This window comes from Artemia sp. Qi Xiang Cuo, chromosome 2 (genome assembly GCF_049724085.1).
Source record: "Artemia sp. Qi Xiang Cuo chromosome 2, ASM4972408v1, whole genome shotgun sequence".
In the NCBI taxonomy this organism is placed as follows: domain Eukaryota; kingdom Metazoa; phylum Arthropoda; class Branchiopoda; order Anostraca; family Artemiidae; genus Artemia; species Artemia sp. Qi Xiang Cuo.
Genome location: NC_142795.1, coordinates 82,053,844 through 82,078,218, shown reverse-complemented (window position 1 = coordinate 82,078,218; position 24,375 = coordinate 82,053,844). Strand labels below are relative to the sequence as shown.

General features: G+C 37.4%; 1 protein-coding gene across 1 annotated transcript in view; it reads left to right on the top strand.

Annotated features, from left to right (window-relative positions):
• Mctp (multiple C2 domain and transmembrane region protein) overlaps nt 1-24,375 on the top strand; it is a 357,697-nt gene that overhangs the window by 225,773 nt on the left and 107,549 nt on the right. The window contains exon 11 of the mRNA XM_089108305.1: nt 5,506-5,661. Within this exon, the coding sequence (XP_088964431.1) occupies nt 5,506-5,661 (156 nt within the window). The remainder of the gene's footprint in view (nt 1-5,505; nt 5,662-24,375) is intronic.

Below are 24,375 nucleotides of genomic sequence, written 5' to 3'. Positions count from 1 at the left end.
TTAAATAAAAAACAATAACTTATTGGCATCCCTGCTGTCAAAAACAAAAAATCGAGGTATTATCATTTAAATATGATAGCTCCCTACCCCCCCCCCTTTGCATACCACCATAATAGGATACCGTCTCTGCTTTAAATTAAAAAAATAATTAACTTTTTGGCATCCCTGCTTTCAATAAAAAAATTCGAGATATTATCATTTAAATGCAATACATCCCTATCCTCTCCCTCCCCCCCATCTGGATACCACCTTGATAGGATACCGTCTCAGCTTTATATTAAAAAATAATTTACTTAATAATTAACAAGGTCACTATATGGTTCAAAGAAATACGCAAAATAACATTAAACAGCTGACTCTTCCTTGAAAAAAAAAATTGAGGGTATGAGTAAAGAGGTACAAAGACAACAACAAAAATGTCGAAATTATTCAGATATAACTCAAATTATTGAAAATCTGAGTTATAGATTCGCCCTGGCATTCAATAAGATCCAAAGAATCTAATTAAAAGGGAGCACATACGAAAGCCAAATTAAGCCAGTAGCCTATGAGAAATCGCAAAATACCCAAGACAATGAACAACACCCAATGGGGGGGCCCTGGGTCTATCAAAATATTTCAATAGTTTCCCAGGGAATTCGATATCATTTTCTTCCGTCTCCACTTTAAATAAAAAAAATAATTATCTTTATTGGCATCCCTGCTTTCAGTAAAAAAATGAGGTATTATCATTTTAAAATTATAGCCCCCTATCCCCCTCCCCCTATAGGCAATAATTTACAATTTTTTTTATGAATTATATTTTGGGGTAACTTCCGTTTCAATCTTTAATTCTCCAGCCTTGTACATAGCTTAGTCTATAGCTAAATTTTATCACAATAGAAGGGTTTTTTTGGGGGGAGGGGGTTAAAAAATTTTCAGAAAGAAAATTGTATTTGCTTTAATCTATCAGGCCTTCAACGATTGAGTATTAAACTTTAAGAAAATTTTATCTAAAAACAGCACAAGAAAAAAAAATTCTGCAAACTTACAATTCATCTGTAGAAACAGTCTGTCGGCTATCAATTTCAAAAATCAAAATCCAACTGAAGGCTGAAGCTGTATAGTAGTGAATACGTTCTATAATTCTACTCAACTTGAAAATAAAAATTACTGCGAATGATGTAAGAAATAGCAATTGGGAAACTGCATTCGAAATGATTTAAACTCATTTCATAAAGACGATCCTTCTTGTCAACATATGAAGAACTGTGTATATTGCAATTGCATCTGTCTGGTTTTTATGCAAAGTAACAAAAGAGACAAAAATTAACGAATAAGAGAGTAGTGAAGAATTATGGTATGCAAAGTAATATTTGTCAAGGAAAGTCACTGGTGATAAATCGTTAGGGGTGGCACCATGATTGCGTGATTTTCGGGGATTCGGTGAACCAAATTTTTTTTCGGTGTAACACATAGATTTTCAGGGAAATACCCGAAAATTCAGGGATAGTGCAAGCCCTGCTTCATTTCTAGTCAGGAAAATCGAAATACTAAACCACACGAGAAAGAAAAGCTAAGACTTGGCGGTTGACGCAATAAAGAATTGCCGCAAAATTAATTTAAAGTCAGCCGAACGCCGCCACCTCTGCCGGTGATTACGTGCCTGCGGTGCGCCGGCGGCGTAGAGACACTTCGGTGGTGGTCGACCGGGCCTCTCGTCTGCGGCGTTCGGTCGATCCGCCAGCGTGGAGCCGGGGTCTAGTTGCGGCACTTTTTGTGATATTATATGCCAAATTTATGTATTCAAATCATTATTCTGAAATTGCAGATAAATCAAAATGCATTTGTAACTTGTTTTGATTTTGTAGAAAAAATCAAGATGTTTTCGCGAAATAATTTTAATTTTTTTGATAAAAACAAAATGTATTTGTGTTGTATTATTAATTTTGTAGGGAAAATCAAAGTATATTTATACCATAATTTTGAATTTGTGGGTAAAATTAAAATGTATATATAAATTATCTTTTATATAATATTTAATTTTTATATAATAATCTATTTATATAATAATTTAATTTTTTAGATTAAATCAAAATGTCTTTGTCTTTTGATTTTGTAGGTAAAAAAAAAATTATGCACGACAACAGTACCAACAATGTATCTTATTCTTCTTAAACCTTGGAATGAAACAATCAGATTGAAGATTTCAGGCATATTTTTTCGAATTCGAAAAGATTAAGGCTCAAAACAACAATTTTACTATTTTTACAGTGAACCTGGAAAATGATTCAAAAGCGGAAAAACATGCTATTAGCAGGTGATATTCGAGAACAAATTAATTTGAGAAAAGGAAAAGCACATGTCATTAATCAATCTTGCCTTTTTATCGACACGGGGGGAGGGGGGCAATAGTTTTGTTCATGATTTCCGCATGAGCCAAATTACTGTTTAATCCCGTATGTATATGTTCCACATTCCTTATATCTTGCCCTGGGTTCATGTTAGACTTATAACCGCTCATTGCCGTATTTAATTTGCCCATTTTGACAATTTTCGTCACTTTGTCAAGCAATTCATCAAGATGGAGACACTCAGCTTATATTGGGTAACTGAGCATTTTTTTTTTTTTTAACAGATCAGCACAGCAATGGAATACACAATTAGTGTTATAACGGTTTGAACGAGAAGCTGATTATTGCTGTCCAGTTCTATTTTTTTACGAAACAAGGGAAAACAGCCACAAAAATTGAGTTTTGGTCATGAAAGCGGGGGAATAAAAAATTATCCAACCACACTCTTTAAACATCGATTATTTTGCCAGTAAATGCTAGGTGACTTCAAAATTTCTGTGTGAACGCAAAGGCAACTAAGGTTGTTTATTGATGCAATTGGTCAATATTGCCTATCGGAGTAATTTATTTCTGTCCGAAGCAAAGGTTAGTTTACAACAGACCAATTATAACTGACCACCAACAGACAAATTGATAAAACTGATAAATTGCCCCAGAAATTCCCCTGGAAAATTCCCTACGGGTAATCCCTTCCTGGGAAAAACTGTTCCAGCGGAAAATTCCCCCCTAGGAACGATCGTATTTTTAAATTTAAAAGTATATGAACTATTCTGTCGAGATCCCCCTTGCATACAATTTACCCCGCATGATATTCCCGCCTGCAGAAAGTCCCCCCCTACGGAACATTTGTTTCTGTAGAAAAATCGTCCGACACTAATCTGTTATAGTGACCCCACTCAAGAAGTGAAATTAGGTTAATCCAAATGAAATATACCAAAACATAATGAAAATGTAATACTTTAGAAACAAATTTGGGCTATATATTTACAAATTAGGGGGGGGGGGGTAAATTATAGCGGGTCTGCATGCACAATGTGTTACTTACAATAATTTTTGCATATTATGAAGTAAGAATTATTTTCTAATTTCATGCAGTCCAAATACATCACCCCCACCCCCTAATGTGCAAATATATAGTCCAAATTATATAAGTTTAATGTATTCTGTCAATCACCGCTTATTTTCCACTAGGCGTAAGCTAGTTGTTTCTTAATCAAACAGTTCGTGGTAACGAACTGTAAGTAAGGAGCAACCCGGCTCAATAGTAACCGAAACTCTAAAAAACGGAATTTTGATACCAATAGATATATCAGAAGGTTCAGAATTTTATGCTGATTTCAAATATTTAACTTTCATCAATTTTAGTTTTATCCATAAAAAGTTACGCGCCTGATAAAATTTGCCTTATTTTTGAAAAAATGGGGAAACAACCCCTAAAAGTGATAGAACTTTAATGAAAATCACACCATCACAAACAGCGTATCAGAGAACCCTACTGTTGAAGTTCCTATATGCAGAAATGTGGACTTTTGTATTTTTTGCCAGAAGAAAGATCGCGGATGCGTGTTTATTTATTTTATTATTTTTTTTCCCAGGGGTGATCGTATCGCTCCAGTAGTCCTAGAATATCGTAAGAGGGCTCATTCGAAGGGAAATTAAAAGTTCTAGTGCCCTTTTTAAGTGAACAAAAAATTGGAGGGCAGCTTGGCCCCCTCCCACGCTCATTTTTTCTCAAAGTCACCCAATCAAAATTTAAAATAGTCATTTTGTTCAGCATATCAGAAATCTAATTAATATGTCTTTGAGAATGACTTAATCCCCCACAGTTCCCAGGGGAAGAGGTGCAAGTTTAAACTTTACTCATCGTTTACATATAGCAGTGGTTATTGGGTAGTATACAGGCATTTTCAGGAGGAATTTGTTTCTTCTGGGGGGTGGGGGTTGGAGTAGGGGTTACGGGGGAGGATCTTTCCATGGAGGATATTTCATAGGGGGAAGGGACATTTCTATGAAGGGGGGCCAGATTTCCCAGCATTATTTAAAAAACGATCAGAAATTAAATAAGAAAACAAGTTTTTTTTTAATTGACAGTAAGGAGCAACATTAAAACTTAAAACGAACAGAAATTATTACGTATATGAGGGGGTTCACCCCTAGTTAATACCTCGCTCTTTATGCTTAAGTTTTTTTTAGTACTTTCAAAAGAACTATCTATTCTAATTAACCGGCCTTTGTGATTCAGGGGTTTGTGATTCGAAGAAAATTCGAACTTTGGTGTAGAGAGCGAGGTATTGACTAGGGAGTGAACTCCCTAATATACGTAATAAAAACATACGAATATAGAAATTCGTTACTTAAGTTAATTCGTAAGTTACGTCAGAACAAAATTTCGAGAAAACCAATTAGCCGAAAAAAGGAAAATTAATAGGCCAATTTAGATTTAATTATTCATGTACGGTGAGCCAAAATCAAAGCTGCATTAATTCAAAAACTTTCAGAAATTAACTAAAAAAAACAAGTTGTTTTAACTGAAAGTAAGGAGCGACACTAAAACTTAACACGAACAGAAATTATTCCGTATATATAAGGGGCTGTCCCCTCCTCAATGCCTCGTTCTTTACGCTAATGTTTTTTATTGTTTTAAAAAATAAAGATGTAAGACAGAGTAAAACTTTAGCGTAAAGAGCGAGGCGTTGAGGAGGGGCAGCCCCTTTAATATACGGAATAATTTCTGTTCGTTTTAAGTTTTAATGTCGCTCCTTACTTTCAGTTAAAAAAATTTCTTTTTTTAGTTAATACAGACAGATGAAACAGGTTTGTTCTCAAGTTTTACACTGCGTAATTCTTGAGTGGGCTCGCTATAACCGATAAGTAGCAATCATCCAGGGAGCAGGCCTCCTCACATACAGAACGATTTCTGTTTCTTTTAAGTTTTATGTTGCTCTTTAATTTCGTCTACGAAAACATTTTTTTCACTTAATAGCATTCAGAAACGGAGCAATATTATTCAGCTACGCACTTGTATATTTATTGATTTGAAAATCTTAAAAAAAGTGTTTAAATCTTATTTTCGCTCTTTTGTTAAATCAGAAAAATATTAAATGAGCTAGGGACCTGATATTTTTATTAGTGTTCCTCTTCTATAGTTTTCTAATTTTTATTTCTATTTTAGACTTGGCCAAGAAAAGTGGAAAAGCAAAGCTACCCAAAAAAGTCATAACCCGTCATGGAGAGAACAATTCGACTTTCATCTGTTCGAAGATCGCTCCATCCTAGATGTGTTTTATTGCGACAAAGAAAGTCGAAACAAAGATGAAATAATTGGAAAGTAAGCTTTTTTGAATAGAAAAAATATTAACAAATATTTTAAATCAAATTTGATTAAATTAATATAAAACATGCAAGATATTACTGTCTTTCAGTAAGGCAATGTCCTTATAGTGATAGACCTAATGCTCGTTAATATCTGAATTGATTCATCAGTTTAATATATTTTCCTACTGACCGTTCTATCAGGTGTCGAGATAACTTCACCATAACTGCAATAAATTGTAAAGCCACACCAAAACAGCTTTTGCCATTTTACTTTCTCTCATGGGAGCCTTATTTCAGTTGGTTTAAATTTGATGAAACTAGGCTGCTTACATAAGATAGTCAATTTAATCAAGGAAAAGTTTACATGGGGAAGCCCCAGTTTGTTGAGATTGGCTTCGCTCTTGAAATTTAGAGCTCTGGACGTCATCGCTAGAATATTCCCCTTATAACTCATGTCAGTCGAATAGATAGAGTAGAAGCTACGGAAAGTTAAAACCTGCCGTGAAGAGATAGGACATAATATATTCGCAAGCAAAAACAGACATCGAATACAAGACACTGATTCCGGCAAAGGCACCAGGAATTGTTAAGGAGGATAAGATGTACGTACTATTTAAAAACTAACTCATAAGCAAAATAGAGGGAGAGAGAGAGAGAGAGAGAGAGAGGGAAACAGAAAGATAGGAAGTGGAAAGGGTTGTAACAGTTTTGAAGCATTTTTTGTTGTCCCTAAAAAAAACAAATAAGCAGACACTAATAGAAGCCAAATAATTACAATGATTATGTACAAAAATGTTTTGAATTCATAAACGAAAAATAATAAAGATACCAAAAAAATTAAGTCCAATAAAAGTGTAAAACAAGTGACCAGAAAGGCTACAGGAACTGTAAAGAAGGGGAAGACAGTCATACCATTACAACACTAACTCATAAGCAAAAAGAAATTAGAGAGAGGGGGGGGGCAGACAGAAAGATAAGAAGTGGAAATGGTTTAAACAGTTTTTATAAATTTGTTATTGTCCCTAAAAAAAAAAATAGACAGACACTAATAGAAGCCAAACAATTACAATGATTATATAGAAAAAATGTTTAAATTCATAACCAAAAAATAATAAAGAAACAAAATAATTTTACTAGTCCTAAAAGAGTACAAAACAAATGGCCAAAAAGGCTACGGGCCAAAAAGGAAAAACGAGAAAGAGAGAGAGAGAGAGAGGGAAAACAGAAAGATAGAAAATGAAAGTTTATTATTTAGAAAAATGTTTTAAATTCATAAACGAAATATAATAATGAAACCACAAAATTTTACGAGTCTTTTAAAAGTGCCAAACAAGTGGCAACAAAGGCTACGGGAGCTATAAAGAAGGGGAAGACATACATACTATTACAGCACTAACTCATAAGCAAAAAAAGAAAAAAAGAGAGAGAGAGAGAGAGATTGGAAAGGTTTTAATAGCTTTAAAGAAATTTTAGCCTTAAAGACTGCTAGGCCCAGTTTTGTATTTAGGCATGTGGGTGTTTCGCTTTGGAATAGTCTTCCGGAAAGCACTATTCCGGAAATCCTCTTTGAAAAATAAGATAAAGAATTTCTTGGCGAGTAAGAATGAATGGGGGGGGGGGGCTGTCTCCTGGAGGTATTGGCTCGTGGTTCCCACGGGGTTTATTTTTTATTTTTTATAAAATTGCAGTTTTTCTTCTTTTTTTTCTCAATTTATATTTAGTAAGTGAGTAAAATATTTGAGTCCTGCCACAAGCAAATATGTATAGATTTTCACATGGTAGGTCTGTTTCATATGATTTTTTGTGAATATTGGTCTCTAATAAATGAATTTCTCTCTTTCTTCAATATTATCCCTCGGAAAAATAGACAGACTCTAAATAAAGACAAGCAATTATAATGATAATAGAGAGAACTTCATTTTGTCAATAAACCATATGTAAAGAAAAATAAAAATTTTTTAGAAAGCAAAAATTATTTTTGAAAATACTTATTTTTTGAAAATACTTGCATTTTTCTTCTTTTTCTCTGGCTGTGAATCTCTTCAGTTTACCTGTTTCGTCAAACTGGTGCAATAGCTTGTGAAGATAGGTAAGTAACAAAAAATATATGCTTAATGAGATCCAAGGATATTAATTGGACCGTAAATATAATTATAGATACAAAAGGGAAAGAGACTGATAAAAAAACGCATAGGTGAACAATGGGCTCCGGGGGGTGCAGATCCTTTTATATACCGAACGATATTTGAATGAACAATACGTTAAACATAACTAATTTAAACACTGAAGAAAGTACACCTACATCTGCTACTAAAAACACACTGAACTAATAAACCGCCTGAGGCCAACCCACCTGCGCGAACTCCTCCCCCATCCGATCTGTTTAAAACTTAACTCTTTACCTTTTGCCATTAAGGTTGAACATCTTTTGAATCCTTCCTTGGGAATTCTTCTAATCCAGTCTGCTTTTCAGTGACATCCTTTTCGCTAAGAAAAATTCTTGGGTCGTTAAATAATTTTAATTAAGAAATGGAACCCTTAGCGCAATTGTCTAGAGTATGAATTTTTGGAGTCACGCTTTCAAATTAGGCTTTGCCAAAATTTACCCCCAACAGCACATTGTACTCCCGGCAGAAGACACCGAATCAGGATATTGGTACCTGCGCAACGCAGACCATTGGTCAGCACGCAAAAAAGTTTTTTTTAAGTTTGTCCTTAGCAGCATTTCAGATGTTACATCACTTGTTATGTTACGTCACAAGCCAATGATACTAATAAGGAAATACCACTTGATAGGCCGGTTCGATCTATTTGAAGGTTATTCCATTCTAAAGAGGGTTTTACTCTGACAGAGGAAATCGAAGTTTAATTTTATAAAAAAGGGCAGAAATGAATCTATTTTTTGGTTTAAAACGTATTAGACACTGTTACCAAATTACCTAAAATGACAAGGTTCGTATGCGCAGAGTTTTGATTTTCCCAGAGGAGGCTCGACCTTTGTGTCCCCCGTCATCCCAAAATTTATTTTTTTTAGAAAATTTAGAGCATTTTAGAATAGGCCTTGAATTTATTTGGGGGTAGGCTCTCTGAGCTTCACCTCAGAAGGGTCTTGACCTTCTGCTCCCCCGCACTCTACGCCTATGCTAATGCTCATACAAAGTTTGATGTATGAATCATTACGTCTAGCTATAAATAAATAACAAAGTCGCGCCAAAACAAGTTCTCTGATTTGAATTCGTTTCTCCCTGGGAACCCCTTTTGAATCTGGATGCTAGGTGAGTTTCCGCGACGAGAGAAAATTCCTAGAAACCCGCATCTACCAAGTCAAGTATAATAATAATAATAATAATTTATTATAAGCCAAAAAACAGGCCATACAACACAGTATTCTTAAATACACTCCACAAAAAATAACATAAATATCAAGTTTCACTCATTGATGTCAACGCTTCATTTACATATTTACATAACTGTCTGATTGTCCTTTTTACAGTCGTCTTCGGAATCCCCGGGAACTCCGAGTTACCACCCTCAAAATACTTTCCACTTAAAAGAGAAAGTTGCTGGCACTCGGCGAGAATATGGGCCACATCATCAATATCTAGGTTACATCTGGGGGGAAGAGCAATCCGCATCTGCATCTGAGGCCACCCTTTTTCTTTCAAATACTCTTTTCTATTTTTTAGTGGCAGGCTCTGGTGACTTGCCTATCAACACCGCATCATCAGCAAAAGGCAACAGAGATAATGTCAGGTTCCCTAGTGACACCGTAGGGGCCCATACCTTTTTAAAATGGTCAACAATATCATTTATATACAACGTGAACAACCTAGGCGAAATACTGCTACCCTGTTTTACTCCTTTTCTAATTTCAAACGGCAACAATAATCCCTTCCTCAAAACTTTAACTATACCAAATGTCTTTCTATACATATCAGCTAATATCCTAACGAACGGTTTTGGTACGTCTACCTTTGACAGTTCTAAGCACAGGAGAATCCTATCAATACTTTCAAATGCCTTTTCTAGATCAAAAAATTCAACGTACAACCTATTTTTCCTTTTTGCATATTTCTCTACGAGCGCCTGTAGGACTAAAACCCTATCAATAGCATTATATCCATCTCGAAACCCTGCCTCCTCCTCCTACAAAATTCCATATTTTTCTAACCAATTAGCTAATCTAGCATCTAGTATTCTTTCTAATATTTTGCTAAGACTAGGTACTAAAGATATCGGCCGATAATTACTGTGATCCGTTGGCTCTCCTTTTTTGAATAGCTGCAAAATCAAGGATGTTTTCCACGGCGAGGGCCATTCTCCAGAAGCCAGAATTGAGTTGAAGATAGCCAAGAAGATGTGCATAAATAGAAGTCGGAATTGTTTCAAGATCTTTGTTGGGACTCCATCACTACCAGGTGCTGATCCACCTTCCATGGCGCTTATGCATTCTTCGATTTCTTCTTTCGATGCTGGTTTTATCAGATCATATTCGTGTTCATTCAGTTCTCCTTCTCTGTATTCGATAATTCGTCAAACGAATAGTCTTCCTGAACCGCGTCGTTGTAGTATGTCGGCCTGTCTTCGGGTCAGGTACTTTTGGCTGGGCTAGGAAGGCCTTTTTTTTATCTTTCTCCAGAAAGACCGCACATCACTCTTTTCATAAAACTGGATCCGCTCCTCCTTACTTTTTTGAATAGCGAGTCTCTTTTTCTTTTTCAAAAGGGGTTTATACTTCCGGTAAACATTTTAAAACCTTGTTACTAGTCTAAGCCTATTTTCCTCTTTCCTCAAAATCTCCAATTCTTTAATCAATTCTAATATCTTTATTCTACAATCCTCATAAAAAATTATAAATCCTTAGAATCTCCTTTATTTCCTAGAATTGGGCCTGCTATTTGATGTAAAATCTCCGTGAACTCTTCTATCAATCTATATTGGTTATTTATCTTCTCTAAATCACTTAACCTTACAGCTAAATCATTCTGTGAAAACGCTTGACTTAATTTAACATTTTCCTCTGAAGACCAGTCCCTAGGTATCTGACGTCTAACATTTTTATTATAAATACGATTTTCCCTTGAAATAACCCTCCTATGGGGAGCACTCCTTGATCTAATTTCTAAAAATACCGGTAGATGGTCCGATCCTACTAGCTTAAGCACATCCACTTTAAGGTCATTCGGATCCCAGCGAAAATCCACCAAAACATAATCAATTAAACTTGCTTTTGCCCCAGAAACGCAGGTAAACTCACCCCGATTTTAATCCTTTCCAAATCTTCCATTTTCAATCATCAAACCCGATTCTGCGCATAGTGTCAGCAGCCTTCTTCCCCATTGATTTATTCTTCTTTTTTCATCCCTGCTAGCTCTGGGAATCCTGTAGACGACTGGGACTGCTGACGGAATACCTGAAATTAACACATCTTTTAATTCAACTTCATCACTAGTATAAGCATTAAAATCACCCATTAATAAGAATCTATCATTTTCAAACTGAGCTCTTTTTTCTTCTATTTATTTTGCCAACAAATTTCACGTATCTTCATTTCGGTACGAGCTATTTTGAGGCGGAATATAAATCGATCCTATTACAATACATAGTCCATCTAAACATTCTAATATAATCCAAATAACATTTTTTTATTTACTTTTCAGCTTTGTATAACTTTTGAAAGACTCATCTTTTATCAACACTACAAGGCCTCCGAAATAACAATTGTTCAAGGCTAACTCTCGTGATACACTTTCCGCATTGAAACCTCTTACTTTTGGAGTTTCACTAGGGCAATTCTAGGTTTCTATTAATGCTACAAAGTCAAAATTTGACAACTCACTTTCCACAGAATTTAATTTATTTTTATACCCTGTACATTCCAAGATACAAACTTCAGGGTTTGTGTATGGCCTTGCCGATTCTATTGGGCTCCTTAGTCACTGGGGGGAAAGCTACCCGGTAATAATCGTCGCTTCTAGGCCTATTAATATCCATGTACTGCCAAGGCTGATTTTTCTGTAGCTGCCTGAACGGGCGTGTGTTTTGTCTGTAAATTGGTGGCCAATTGCCACCAGTAACCCGGCTTGTCAATGGCTCGTCATTTCTTTGCCGTACATTTCTAGCGGTGCGACTGTAAGTATTATCGACGGAGCTAATCTTACTGCTTTTCTGACCTTTCCCTGTTTCTACTGTTTTCGGCAAGTTGCTGCTGAGTTACTTTGCTCTGGATTAGGGGGCAAAATTGGGTGGCTTACAGTCATTTCTTTTACTTTTTGACGTTCACGGTCGTGTTTATACGTTTACCATCAATGATAAGCCTATCGCCTTTGAGCCGCGCATTTTGACCTTTTACTAGGGCTTGGGACAGTACTGGTTTTGAATTTTGTCTTGCCTCGCTTGATACGTGGTGTAGTCCGGAGCGACCCCTGCACCGTTCTGTTTCAACACAAAACTTTTCCTGAGAACCGCATTTTGGATTTCCAAATCGTGCCACTTAACTATTAAAGGGCCTGATCTCGGGCGGAAGGCATCCTTTATGTCCCTCCCAGAAAGCTGTAAGTTTGGGAGGTACCAGCTAAGAAACTCGCAAAGCTCATCCTCAAACTTGACTGGGACGGACCAGTCACAGGGAAATTGTAAAACACGAGGTTATAACGCTTTATTTCTGCATCCAATGAGAGTGGAAGGGGGGTACCAGCCCCACGAGTACAATACCCCTTCGAATCCCGATCCGGATACTTTTTTTAAAACTCCCACGATTACCACGTGGTTTATGGTTTTCTCACTGAGAATGGAAAAACAGGAATTTTGTCACATTTATGGTTGTTTTTATGGTCTTTGTAAGTGAGAATGGAAAAACAGGAACTTTCTCACATTTATTTGATGTTTTTATGGTTTTTGTCAGTGAAAATGGAAAAACAGCAACTTTGTCACTCCCTTCTTGTTGTTTTTCGATGCAGATGTTATGAGTTTCCGGGAAACAGTATTTGTTATTGTTGTTCAAGCCAAATGTTATGAGTTTCCCGGAAACAGTTAGATCACGTGTTTCCTTCTCAGCCAATCAGCGAGTCGGTTACATCCCCCTTCTCAGCCAATCAGAGGGCTGGTTACATAGTAGCATTGGAGTGAATATAAGGAAAGGGTTTTTTGCTAGAGTTTTATTAGTCTGTGAATAGAATTCAAAGGAGTGAGAAGAAGAACAGTTTGACTTTACTCATTTGGATATATATTTGTGTGTTGATGATGATGAGTGGAATGATTACCATATTAGAAGTTGATAGTGGAGTTGATGATAATAGTACAAGAGCACCAAGCATTGCGGTGGAAATCACGAAAGGATCACGGCTTTGTCTGGAATGGGATGCAGTATATGCAAGATATGTGATATCCTTGAGAAAATTTAAAATGGAGGATCAATTATGTTTCGCCGCAAAAGTTGATATAGCACATTTGAATAGACTTCAATGTGCTTGAAGTGCAATAATGAAACATATTGAAGAAAATAAACTGTATCGTTAATTGTACATGCTCTATATTATTGATGTTGTTGTTGTAATTATTCAATAATATTGTTTCGAAATCAAAAATGTTTTCTTTCTTTTCTGGTTATGGCTAACGAATCAGAGTCAGTCTAGAGTCAGAAGTCAGAGTGAAAGGATTGAAAAATGAATAAATTTGAGAAAGAGAGAATTAGATCAAATCTAGTGTTTATGAAAAAACATTTGATTTTTGATGATGATTTTCTCGAGTTATCTCTTCAACGCATGATATTCTCTTGTTAGGAAACTAATGACAATATAATGAGGAGTGATTCTCCCCCATTGGACTATTGTATGAAACTTTTAAAATGTGACTCAAATGCTTATAGTCAATTTATTGATATATTAATTGGAACAAAGCAGAATCATATTGTGGATATACTTTTGAAAATATTGCCAATGGATTCAATGTAGATGGCTCTCCCCATCATTCGATAGAGGTAACGTCACAGGGCTACTCATCTCTCCCACCATTTCATCCACTTTTAATTTATCGTGCGAGGACGATCAGTTTCGTTTTAGCTGTGAGTGAGTTGACATCAGAAGCCGAAAAATGCTATATATATTTCCATTGTGCATGTACACTCTTGGCAGTTGGAATCAATGTGAGAATTGTGCAGTTATAGATGACTATAGTGAAAAGTGTAAATTATGTAATCCATGTAAATTACATAGAGGCTATGCAGTACAAATTAAAGGATGTAATTCATGTCTTGAGGAGGAGTGTGACTCGCACCCTAGAGGGCACCTGTGCTCCAATTGTCACTATGATAAATTTGATCAGTGGGAGAATACTTATCCCGCTATGATTGGAAAGAATCCCAAACGTGATTTTAGTTTATTTCTACAAGATTGGTATCATCGTGGATTTAAATTATTCTTGGAAGAGGAATCGGGTCTACGATTCAACTATTGGGGTAACAAGACAATTCGGTTTCTACGTCATCCTTGTGATGTCACTACCTAGTATGACAATAAACCAAGTGATTTTTATTTGACAGTTACCGAATTTGATTCACAATTTGAAAACTATGTATTTGATATTGCTTCAAATAGACAGATCGAAACTCGTGAATTTCATAATATGAATGCAAATAGTATCATTGACTATACAAAGAGATATGACAAGAGTTAAGCTTATTTATGATGCATAAACTCTGACCATGATATTGCACCCCATCAAGATCAATTTATAATAAATTCAAATAATCTACCAGCATAAATGTCACACGACATTTGCCTATACACTACAGATAAAAAAAAATAAAGAGATGCTTTAAAGACGTTGCTGTATATATATATATATATATATATGCATTTTATTAATAAACAAATTCACAAACATTTTTTAAGCACTTTACTCTTAGGGCACTGAAATCAATACTATATAGGTCTGAGAGGATATTTTCCACTAGAAAGTCATTCAGACGTGGATTATCAACATAAATGTTAAGACAAAGCCAGTAGGTATTTCTAGGGCTTCGGAACACAAAAAACGTGAGTTCATGGAAATCTCAGCTTTTAGTTGTCATATTCTGTACCATTTTTTAATTTTGAAGTACAGTTTTTAAACTGCTCTCTATATAGTTGCTTAGATTAGGCGTGTAGAATGCATAGGGTAGGCCAAGAGGATCAAAAAATTCAATCGTCTTCATTGTTTGATAGATGCACACCCAATGACCCGTCAGCACAGTCGATGGACTGCTATTAACAATAATCAAGGTATTGTTGACACTTTGAATTTTTCCAAGATAGTCCGAGGGCAGACAATAGGATTTGTACTTGGACATGTAGGGGTCTATATTAAATACACTGATTATTTGACTGGTATTCATGGCACCAAGTCTAGTAGAACACTGCCTTTTGGATTGATTTACCAATAGCTTTCATATTGATTTAGTGAGATTAGTGCAATACTCTCAGCCAATGGGTCGGAAAATGTACACTCTAAACCCACAGTCCCCGTACATACTATATTCATATCCTGTGTACCCGACAAATCCAAGACAATGATACCATGTGTTTTAGCAAACACATCTTCGGTTATACCATTTTCAAATAGTTGAGAATCATGATCTAGGGTTTGTATGGTAAACTCAAACAAAGTTCTATAGGATTTATCAAAGGATAGATTGTAGAGGTGGATACCGTTTACTTTGCATACAAGAGATGAAATTCCAAACATCTCGAATTTATGTGGGCATTCAGTCCATGATCCAATTGTACTGGTGCTTTTTAAAAATGCCAAAGCCAATTTTGACGGAATTTCGCCATTGATAAAGGATGAATCGGTGAAGGTGCGTGAGCCCATTGCAATATGACGCTGATTTGTGACTGTATGAGGAACCAGTAGTTTAATATTATTTCCATTGGCTCTCAGTTTTTCCACGGCTAAAACAACAGAACTCATGACCTGTTGTTTGCGTACATGAAGTATTGCCGAGGTGAGGGAGAGATTTACATCAGGAATGACAACAAGTTCTTTTCTCAATATGAAATTGGATGGTGCAAGCGTTAGTTTTATATCCACTTTAACATTGGGTGGCAGCCACTGGGGTATATTAAATATTTCATGATATATTTTTCCAACTAGATGTAATTCACTAGTTGTAGCATTTTTAAGTGCATCTGTACTATCAGTATTAGTAATATATTCATATCCGTTGAAGGTGCCTCTCAATTCCTTGTATGACTTGTGTGTCATGAGCATGAATTGCATATAGCTTGAATAATTTGAGAGATTGTTGCTTGTGCTCATCAGCGTGGCATTGATGTAGACACTAATTTGACGAAATAGATTATGTAGTATACAATTTTCATAGAATATCCCATCGCCTCGAATCGGCATTGTATTATCAGATTTCCGGTCTTTCATTTGTAAATCTATAAATGTTGAAGACAAGTCCATAAAGTAGTCTTCATTGGAATAAATTTGAAAGTGGATATTATCGGAGGGGTTGTTGAGGATAAAATTGCTCATAGTATCCATGCTTGACACTCACATCGACATTTTCAGCATTGAATAGATTCAATGAGGCGGTGATTGAAGGTTGAGAATCCTTATGCGGTAGGTAGAACAACTTAGGCGAAGAAATCTCGTTTCGATCTAACAATTTTATTCTTCCTGGGACTTCTGTTTACAGCACGTGTCGGCTTTTTCTTTCTTTTCTTTGACAAGAGGGATGATGTCTTTCGTTTCCGACCTGAGTGGAGACTGATTAGGGATGCATTGTTTCTTGACCTTTTTAAGCCTTTACCATTTTGTTTTAATCTCTCACCAAGGGTTCGCGCACTGGACCTAAGATTTTCCGAAGCACTTTTTTTAAAATCCTTGCCAGAGCCCCAATCGTATAGTGTAGAGGATACAAAATCTGTCGCAGCCGGTACAAGATATTTTCTGGCAAGGGGTAGTGAAGAGCGAAACAGCTTAGCAAACCAACTGCCAAGACCGTAGCCAGACATTGACGAGCGACTCTTGTAATAGTCCATTCCATTGCCCTGTTGTCTTGGGCCAAGAGTATTAACATAGCAGTCAATATCCGGACAAGTGAATACCACTTTTCTATTAGACATCTTGTTGTTGTTGAACGATGGGTCGAAAATGGCATGTAATCACAGCCAAACCTTTTGAAATTGCTATGGGATCACCCAATTCGGTTCTTAGTCTTAACTGACAGAGTTCCAAATAGGAACTGTTTACGGGAATATACTGAAGATGCTTTATATTGTAGTGGTGAATATGTTCTTGATTGGTTTTTCGTTCAAGAACTCGTAGGAGGGGAACATTTGAATTACCAACCCGAGATGTTTCCACAAATGAAGCGTAGAGAAATATACAGGTGTCTGTGGAAAATGCAGGCGGATAGTCAGCAAAAATGAAATTAGTGTTTCCGGCACTTTTACCATTGATTATATTGAGCTTAAAGCCAAGAACATCCTTTAGATTATCGATGAGAATAACCTTTTCACTGGCAATAGGTGAACTAATGTATATCTTGCCCTCCTCCTTTGAATAGTTGAAATGAAAAGCTCCCTTTTTACGAGCGGAAATTCTTTTATTAATAGAACGACATAAATCGTTCATACAGGTGAGTTCCTCATAGGGTAATTCAATATATGGATAATCCATCCAATTGATTTTTTGAATTTGTTCTTGATCACCTGTTGATGGCGGCGGCCAATCATAGGGTCTAATTTTTATTTCATATTTACTATCTTTTCTCAGGATGTAGTAGATATTTTTGAGAAAACAGTCGATGATAGCAACTTCATACACGCCATCGAATTTGATGGCGGGGGAGAGTTTTGTCCAAAAATCATATGTTCTATTCATGTCATTGTAAACAGGATCAGAAATATTGGACATAAAAGTTATATAGAAATCATTGGGCATTGTTAGTGTCTTCAGCACTGACCCAAGAGTCAAAATCTGAGTTGTATCCTAGCCAGCGAACCAACAACTGTCTCTTGCCATGTCGTGTACGACTCTTTAATATCTTTTCAATTTGATACATTTCGCTAGTGTTTCTAACTTTTTGCAGTTCATATTCATAAAAACCGCCGAGAATCTTGTCATCTTTGGTGTCTCGCAGTCGATATGTCGTGGGCTCGGCGTCCAGGATTTTGGACACTTTAAAAAGTTCAGTGCTCCATCAATAATTCCCCTTTTCAAAAATATTGGTGGTTCTATTAATTCGAACAGTATCACCAACATTGAATTTCTTCTTCACATTTTTTTTTCACCATTGGAGTATTGCTTTAGAAAAGCATCAAATGTATTTTCATTGTAGTGAACATCCCGAGGGCTTGAGTTGGACAGAGATCGATGGGGTCGATGGTTGTATATCTGCATGATTTTATCTAAATCGAATCGAATCGAATCGAATAGACGAATCGTTCTTATTAATCGTTCAGCCAATGCAGCCTTTATCGGGCTGTGACTATGATAAAGTGTTGTATTATATTTCAAAAGAACCTTTTGCACATGAGGATTAACAAGTTCACTGCCACGATCCGGTTGAATTTTTCTATATGAATCCTGTTCAAGAATACTTTCAATGGCACGAGCAACTTCAACACCTCTCTTTGATCGCAGTGGAATGGCATATGCATAGCGACTAAAGACACTGATTGCCGCCAGAATATATATGTAGGCCGCATTGTGACGTTGTTGAAGTGCATCTAGAGTTAAAAGATCCGTTTGCATTATATGCAGAGGGGAAAAGGCTTTAGTTTGTCGATATTGTTTGCTGAAAAGCCTGTGATTTCGATGCAGTGTGTAACTCGGTTCATTCTCTAGATACTCTTTTGCTTTTTTCAATGTGGTGGTGCCAGGGACAGCTTTAGAAAGCGTTTTGGGAGAACTTAAACTTCCCACCTCACCAATATTTTCATAGACACCTTTCAGAACTTCATCCATTTTGAGCATAAATACGTAGTGTAATGACCACTCCCCATTTGCACACTGGAGGGTGAATCAACTCGTCTTCGCTTTTGACTAGTAGTCACAGGTGTTGTAAAATCAGTGCTGCTGCTGCTGATAGTATCTTCAAATATCGAATCTTCTTCTTTTGTAAATGATGTTGATGGAGGACTATATTCTCTTAGTTTCTTTAGAATTCGCTCATTGACAATGAGACTTTCGGGATAGTTTGATGCATACAGAAAGGTGAAAAGACTATCGTCATAGGATAAGAGTCCTTTACGATTCGTCACCATATCATAAATTAAATCAACTAGATTATAACCTTTTCCTTGAATTATAACTCGTTTCCCTGTGCTCTCGACTTGAACTTGATCGCCAGTTTCCAACACGAGATAAGATAATACTCTTTTACTCTGTTCTCGATAGGTGAGTGGCAATAGGTTTCCGATTTTTGATACAATTGAATTCAATTCCTTCTCCTTTGATTGCAGTGTTGCAGAATCTTGAGGAGATGTTTCCTGTTTAGAGGGATCAGTGACGACAGTGGGTCTCTCACGATAAGGTTTATGTTTGTCCACACGTCGCAATGCATCTTGAAGTAAAAGCAGTTTTTTGTCATCGGCAATATTCTCATCGTTAATGAATTTGCTTAGATTGTCTTCAAAATGTTCGACGGGCGAGAGGACAAGTTCAAATGGTGTCAATTTATTGGGTTTTGCCATTCTCACTAGAGAAAACTGTTTACAAGTCCTGCAAATATTGGCAGTAAAAGTGTGAAAAAGCTACCGCCTGCTTGAAGGAGCCGTTTTCTTTAAAAATTTTTCCCCTTGTTTTTACAAGCCAAGGCGCGTACAGTGGAACGATGTTGCTTTGTCTGTTGTCTAACACCATCTGGCAGCTGAACATTGCCCTCAGTTAAATTTAAACAAAGTTCAGATATTATATTAATGAAATCATTGTCAACACCATGTTTGAGTATAGCCTTCCTGAGCAATGGTTTCGAAGTGCTTAAAACGGAAAAAAGATGCCGTTGTTTGTGTAGTTTCTTCAGTGTCATAATGGTAACTAATAGCCTTTTGTACTGTTCAGCGGAAGATCTACTGTAATTTCATTGTTGAAAATGTCGGTGACTACACGTAGATCCTCGGGCGTGCTCTGATTAAGATCCAGCAAAATGTAACCGTAGGGCTTGCTAGTCGCCTGAGTGTACGCTGACAATAGAAATTTAGGGGTGCCAGGGTATATCTCCTTACTGAGAGTTATGAGCGAGCTGGAATCACGAACGACTCGATAGATAATATAGATGGTGCAATTCAAAGCAAGGGTTCGCATGCATTTGCTCTGATGAAACAGATTGTGTAGAACCAGAGTAATGGAAATGTGTTCATGGTGGGAGCGAAGGGTGAACAGTTGTAGCATTTCCTGTGAGAACTGTTCAATGGATTTAGCCAAATCATCAATAATTGGCCACGAGTTCGGATCAATACTATTGAAAACATCAAGTCCCCGTGTGAATTGTAATGGTATGGATGTGTTAATCGCTTTTTTTATATCATAGGACTCTTGCCAAATACTCTAGCAATAGAAGATTTTTTTCTGTTTTTCCAAAAACATTTTATCGCAATTTTGAATTATTCTAGCTAAAAGTATCGTTTTGCCCGACATTGAGGGCCCACACAGAAACAATCTGAAGGGTGTTTTAAACTGATACCTGCTGCTGTTGGGGACAACAGTCGGACTACAGCTAACTGTAAATCATATGTGTCCAATGAATAAGTAGTAATTTCCCCATAGATCTATCTATTCAAGAACAACAAAAAAAACAATATTTCACAGCAGCATTTATTTCGGCACTGCATGAAAACAAATATTTGTTCAACATGAACTGCAACGATAAAAATAATAACACTTGTTCAACAAGAACAGTTGACACAAAATTTCATGGTGGTCAACATGAAAACTCTATTTGTTCAACATGAATCACAGGGCAATGATTTGAACACTCTATGTACAATAAAAAAAAAACACTTTTGTCCATCATCAGAACTTATTGTCTTTAAAAACACTTTTCTTTACAACACTTTTCAGTCAATCTTTTAAAGCACTTATTGTCTTTAAACACTTTTCTGTACAAAAAAAAACAAAAACACTTTTCTATACAACAAAACTTTTCTATACAACGACAAAACAGAAAACACACTTGAAAACAGACACTCACGGAAACGCTAGCACAGTTGAACACATTACGGTGAATTTAAAGGTGGGGTCCCCCCCCCCGGGGGCCGCGGGGCCGAAGGCCGGCCGGCCACGAACGGGACCCCCCCCCCCCTGGGCGGCCACGGGAAGGGCCCCCCCCTCCCCGGGGGCCGCGATGGAAAAAGAATAGTTGTCGTCACTGCTACAGGTTAGGTTAGTGGATGGGTTAGTGGTGGTGGTGGTTAGTGCTTGGGTTAGATTAGCTGGTTAGGTTAATTTATGAAAGGTTGAGTGGTTAGTGGTTAGGTTAATTTATCCAGACCAAGTTGATTTGCGATAGTCTCCGCATTCAACTCGATCTTAAATACGGGAGCGGCCATGAGGTAGGACAGTCACACCATTCTCGAGCACATAGACCTTGTCAGATATACACGACATTGCATTCTTTTCCACTCTCACAGTAATTTCTATACTGTAGAGAGCGAATTGCAAGCACTTGTGCTCTTGGCACTAGGCTACTTTCTACACAGTCTCTGTACACGCTCATGTTGAAATTGCTCTTTACAAAATGTGTAGGCACCCCTTTACACGCCTTCTTTTCATCCCCACTATGAGTTTCAACGCAATAGACTTTGGGGCCCGGGAACACCCCCTGGATATCAAATCACTCCCCGTCTCTGATTTTAATTTTAGTAGTTGATTGGGGGCTTGACGTTTCACCAGTTCGGTGTAGAGAGATGGATTCCAGTTGGTGAAATCCATTTGTGTGCTGATGTGCACCCTCTTTTCTAAATCACCAAATAAATCTTCAGACCCATTTACCTTTAACAGCAAAGAATTTGTATCACCTTATTAAACTTGAGCCTTCTCCTGTCGTGGCCATTGCACCTTACACACATTGTAAAAGAACGACAGCATGAGCTTTTTGGAAATTTCTAGTACTGAACTACCTCCTGCTATATTTTTGTTCAGTACCACATTTTGCTTTCGCCTGTGAATAAGAACCATGCCAGCCTCTATGCTCGTGAATGATGTAAAATTGGGGTCGGCAATAATTCGTGCCCACTCTAGAGGGTCAGTCACGAAGTCACAGCGAGATCTATTACGAACGCTTTCACACATTTTGCCAAACCCTGAATTTAGAATGAGTTTATACAATTCCTTCTCCACCTTTGAGTTTGCTTTAGAGCGTTACTGACAAAAGTGTCAATAAACGTTTTCAAATAGGGTTGCTGATTGAACTGCAGGACCCTATGTATTTTGGTGATCTTGAAACCGTTGCTCACCATCCAGTGCAAAAGCACATGGTGAACAACGATATTCTCCTTAGGGTCCAAATTAGCAATCAGTTTCTGTTTGGAGGGGGTCCAATACATCCCCATATCCTCAACCAATGATCTATTGTAGGGGCTCAGAGAGTCCCTGCTCACGGGCCGATTGATACAGGGAAAGACAAAATCTTTGACTGAGTCGTGAAGCGCCAGCGGACTGTGACCGTCAACTTCAAAGAACCATCCTTGTGGCCCATTGTCCTCGACGGTGGTAATGTCGTGGAACTCACAAGGATTCTCAAGCCATTGATAGTTCCCACACGGCAAAGAGTAGTGGGACATTGCCGAGGGGTACAATGAGTTCATTTCCAAGAACACTGCATTTGACTTTGCACCGGTGCTATTTTGTCCGCTCGGATCGGTTGACAAGATGCAATACCCGTAAAAAACAGACCCTCCTCTCATTGAACCCTCTGAAAAAAGGTTTTGATCTAAATCGGTAATCAGACCTCTTTAATCTCTACTAATTTTATAAATCAGGTCTTTTACCAAATAAGGTGTTGAGAAACAATATCCTATAGCTAACCCAAACTCTGAATAGATTTGGTCTGTGTTCTTACCGACTATATCCAACAGAGTTAGAACGTCACTGGCCAAGTACAGTCTACAATAATCCCACCCATTTTTACAATCCCCCTTGGACCACACCTTCTTGGCAAACTCATAATCCTCGGCTGTGCATTCACTGCTGGTCAGTGAATTGTAAAAAGCTTCAATTGGAGGTAGTTTCTCCTCGCTTAAGCGTGCGCCAGAACAGTAATAATCGTATGCGTATATACCTTTGCAGGTCAACAGATCATATATTTCACTGTCTGGAAAGTGCTGTTTAAGCAAGGGAAAGCTATCAAAATTGTCGCGTTTTTTCACTTGAATCAATTGACTCAATGCCTTGGGAAAAAAACTAAAGGAATCTAAAAACCTGATTTTATTCCAGCACGTATGCCCTCTATCCACTGCCTGCCATTTCAGTTCGAGAAGCAATAACTTCTCGGCCGATTTGGGAATTATGTTGTAGATAAATGAAATATTTACCCATGGACAATCTACTCCCCCTCCCTCCCTGTGCATACGTGCCAGTGCCGGTAAAATAAATTTTAAGTCATAATTAGAGTTGTGAATAAAAACTAGGATAAAAAACTGTTGGCTAACATTTAAATTACACGATTGATGCGCAACTCCCCTAAAATTACTACCCCCCGAGGATATTTCCTGCCACATGTGATCATGGTCTCTGACTTTCCCCCTCCCCCCGCTTTTCCCATTAGTACCCTTATCCTCCTCAACAAACTCACCCTTACAAACCCAACAAATTTTTTGATTGTTAAACGCGAGACGATCCTCTGCAGACAGCACCATTGGATAATGGGTATTTCTCAAACGAGAAATAGCACCATTAGCCGTGCCAATCAGTTTAGTGAGTGCCTTGACCATGCACTCGGGCCCTTCATCCACTGTTTCAACTATTTTTAACAACTGCATGGTTTTAGAACTGTCTATTTGCGCGTGAGCGTAGGGAACTGCAATGGCCTGATGTTCTTTGAATTGATTTGGATATTGAGGATCATTCACCTTCACAAGCTTAGCTTCACAGTCTAAAGATATTTTGTCGCACTGGAGAAGGGTGTTCTGGAAATTTTGAATCGTAGAATGGACCTATCCCCTGAAACCGTTTCCACTGTCTGATAGCCATGCCGTCTACAATGCTTCATATGATCCCGTAGTTTTATATCACTACGGAATATTGACAAGCATGTTGGACAGTAGAAACGTACCCCTAGATCCCTACCACCCCCCAGAACTCTACTATTGTCAGTGATAGAGTTAAAATGACCGATTGTGTTCGGTTCACTAGGTAGTGTGTATAAAATCCAAACCCAGTTTTAAACCAAATCAACTGACGGACTCCTTACGGGGACGACCCCCCTCTTCTTTTTAGGGTAAGTTCCATCTTCAAATTCAGTTTCGTATTGTACCACAGTAACGCCAATATTTAAATGGGCATTAGCCCTTTCAAAAATATCAATAGATCTTAGCGTTACTGGATATTTCCCCTCTAAACATGAAAAATCTACAACTGGGAAATCGGACCCGTCCTTCCCATGTACAGCCCAGTGATCTAAATTCTTCTTGGTAGCGTCATCTGCTAGAGGCTGAAAGGCTGATATGAGGAAAGCATATCTGAAACACTTTTGATCTGTTTCAAAATAGATCTGCTGGACACCACGACAACCTACTAG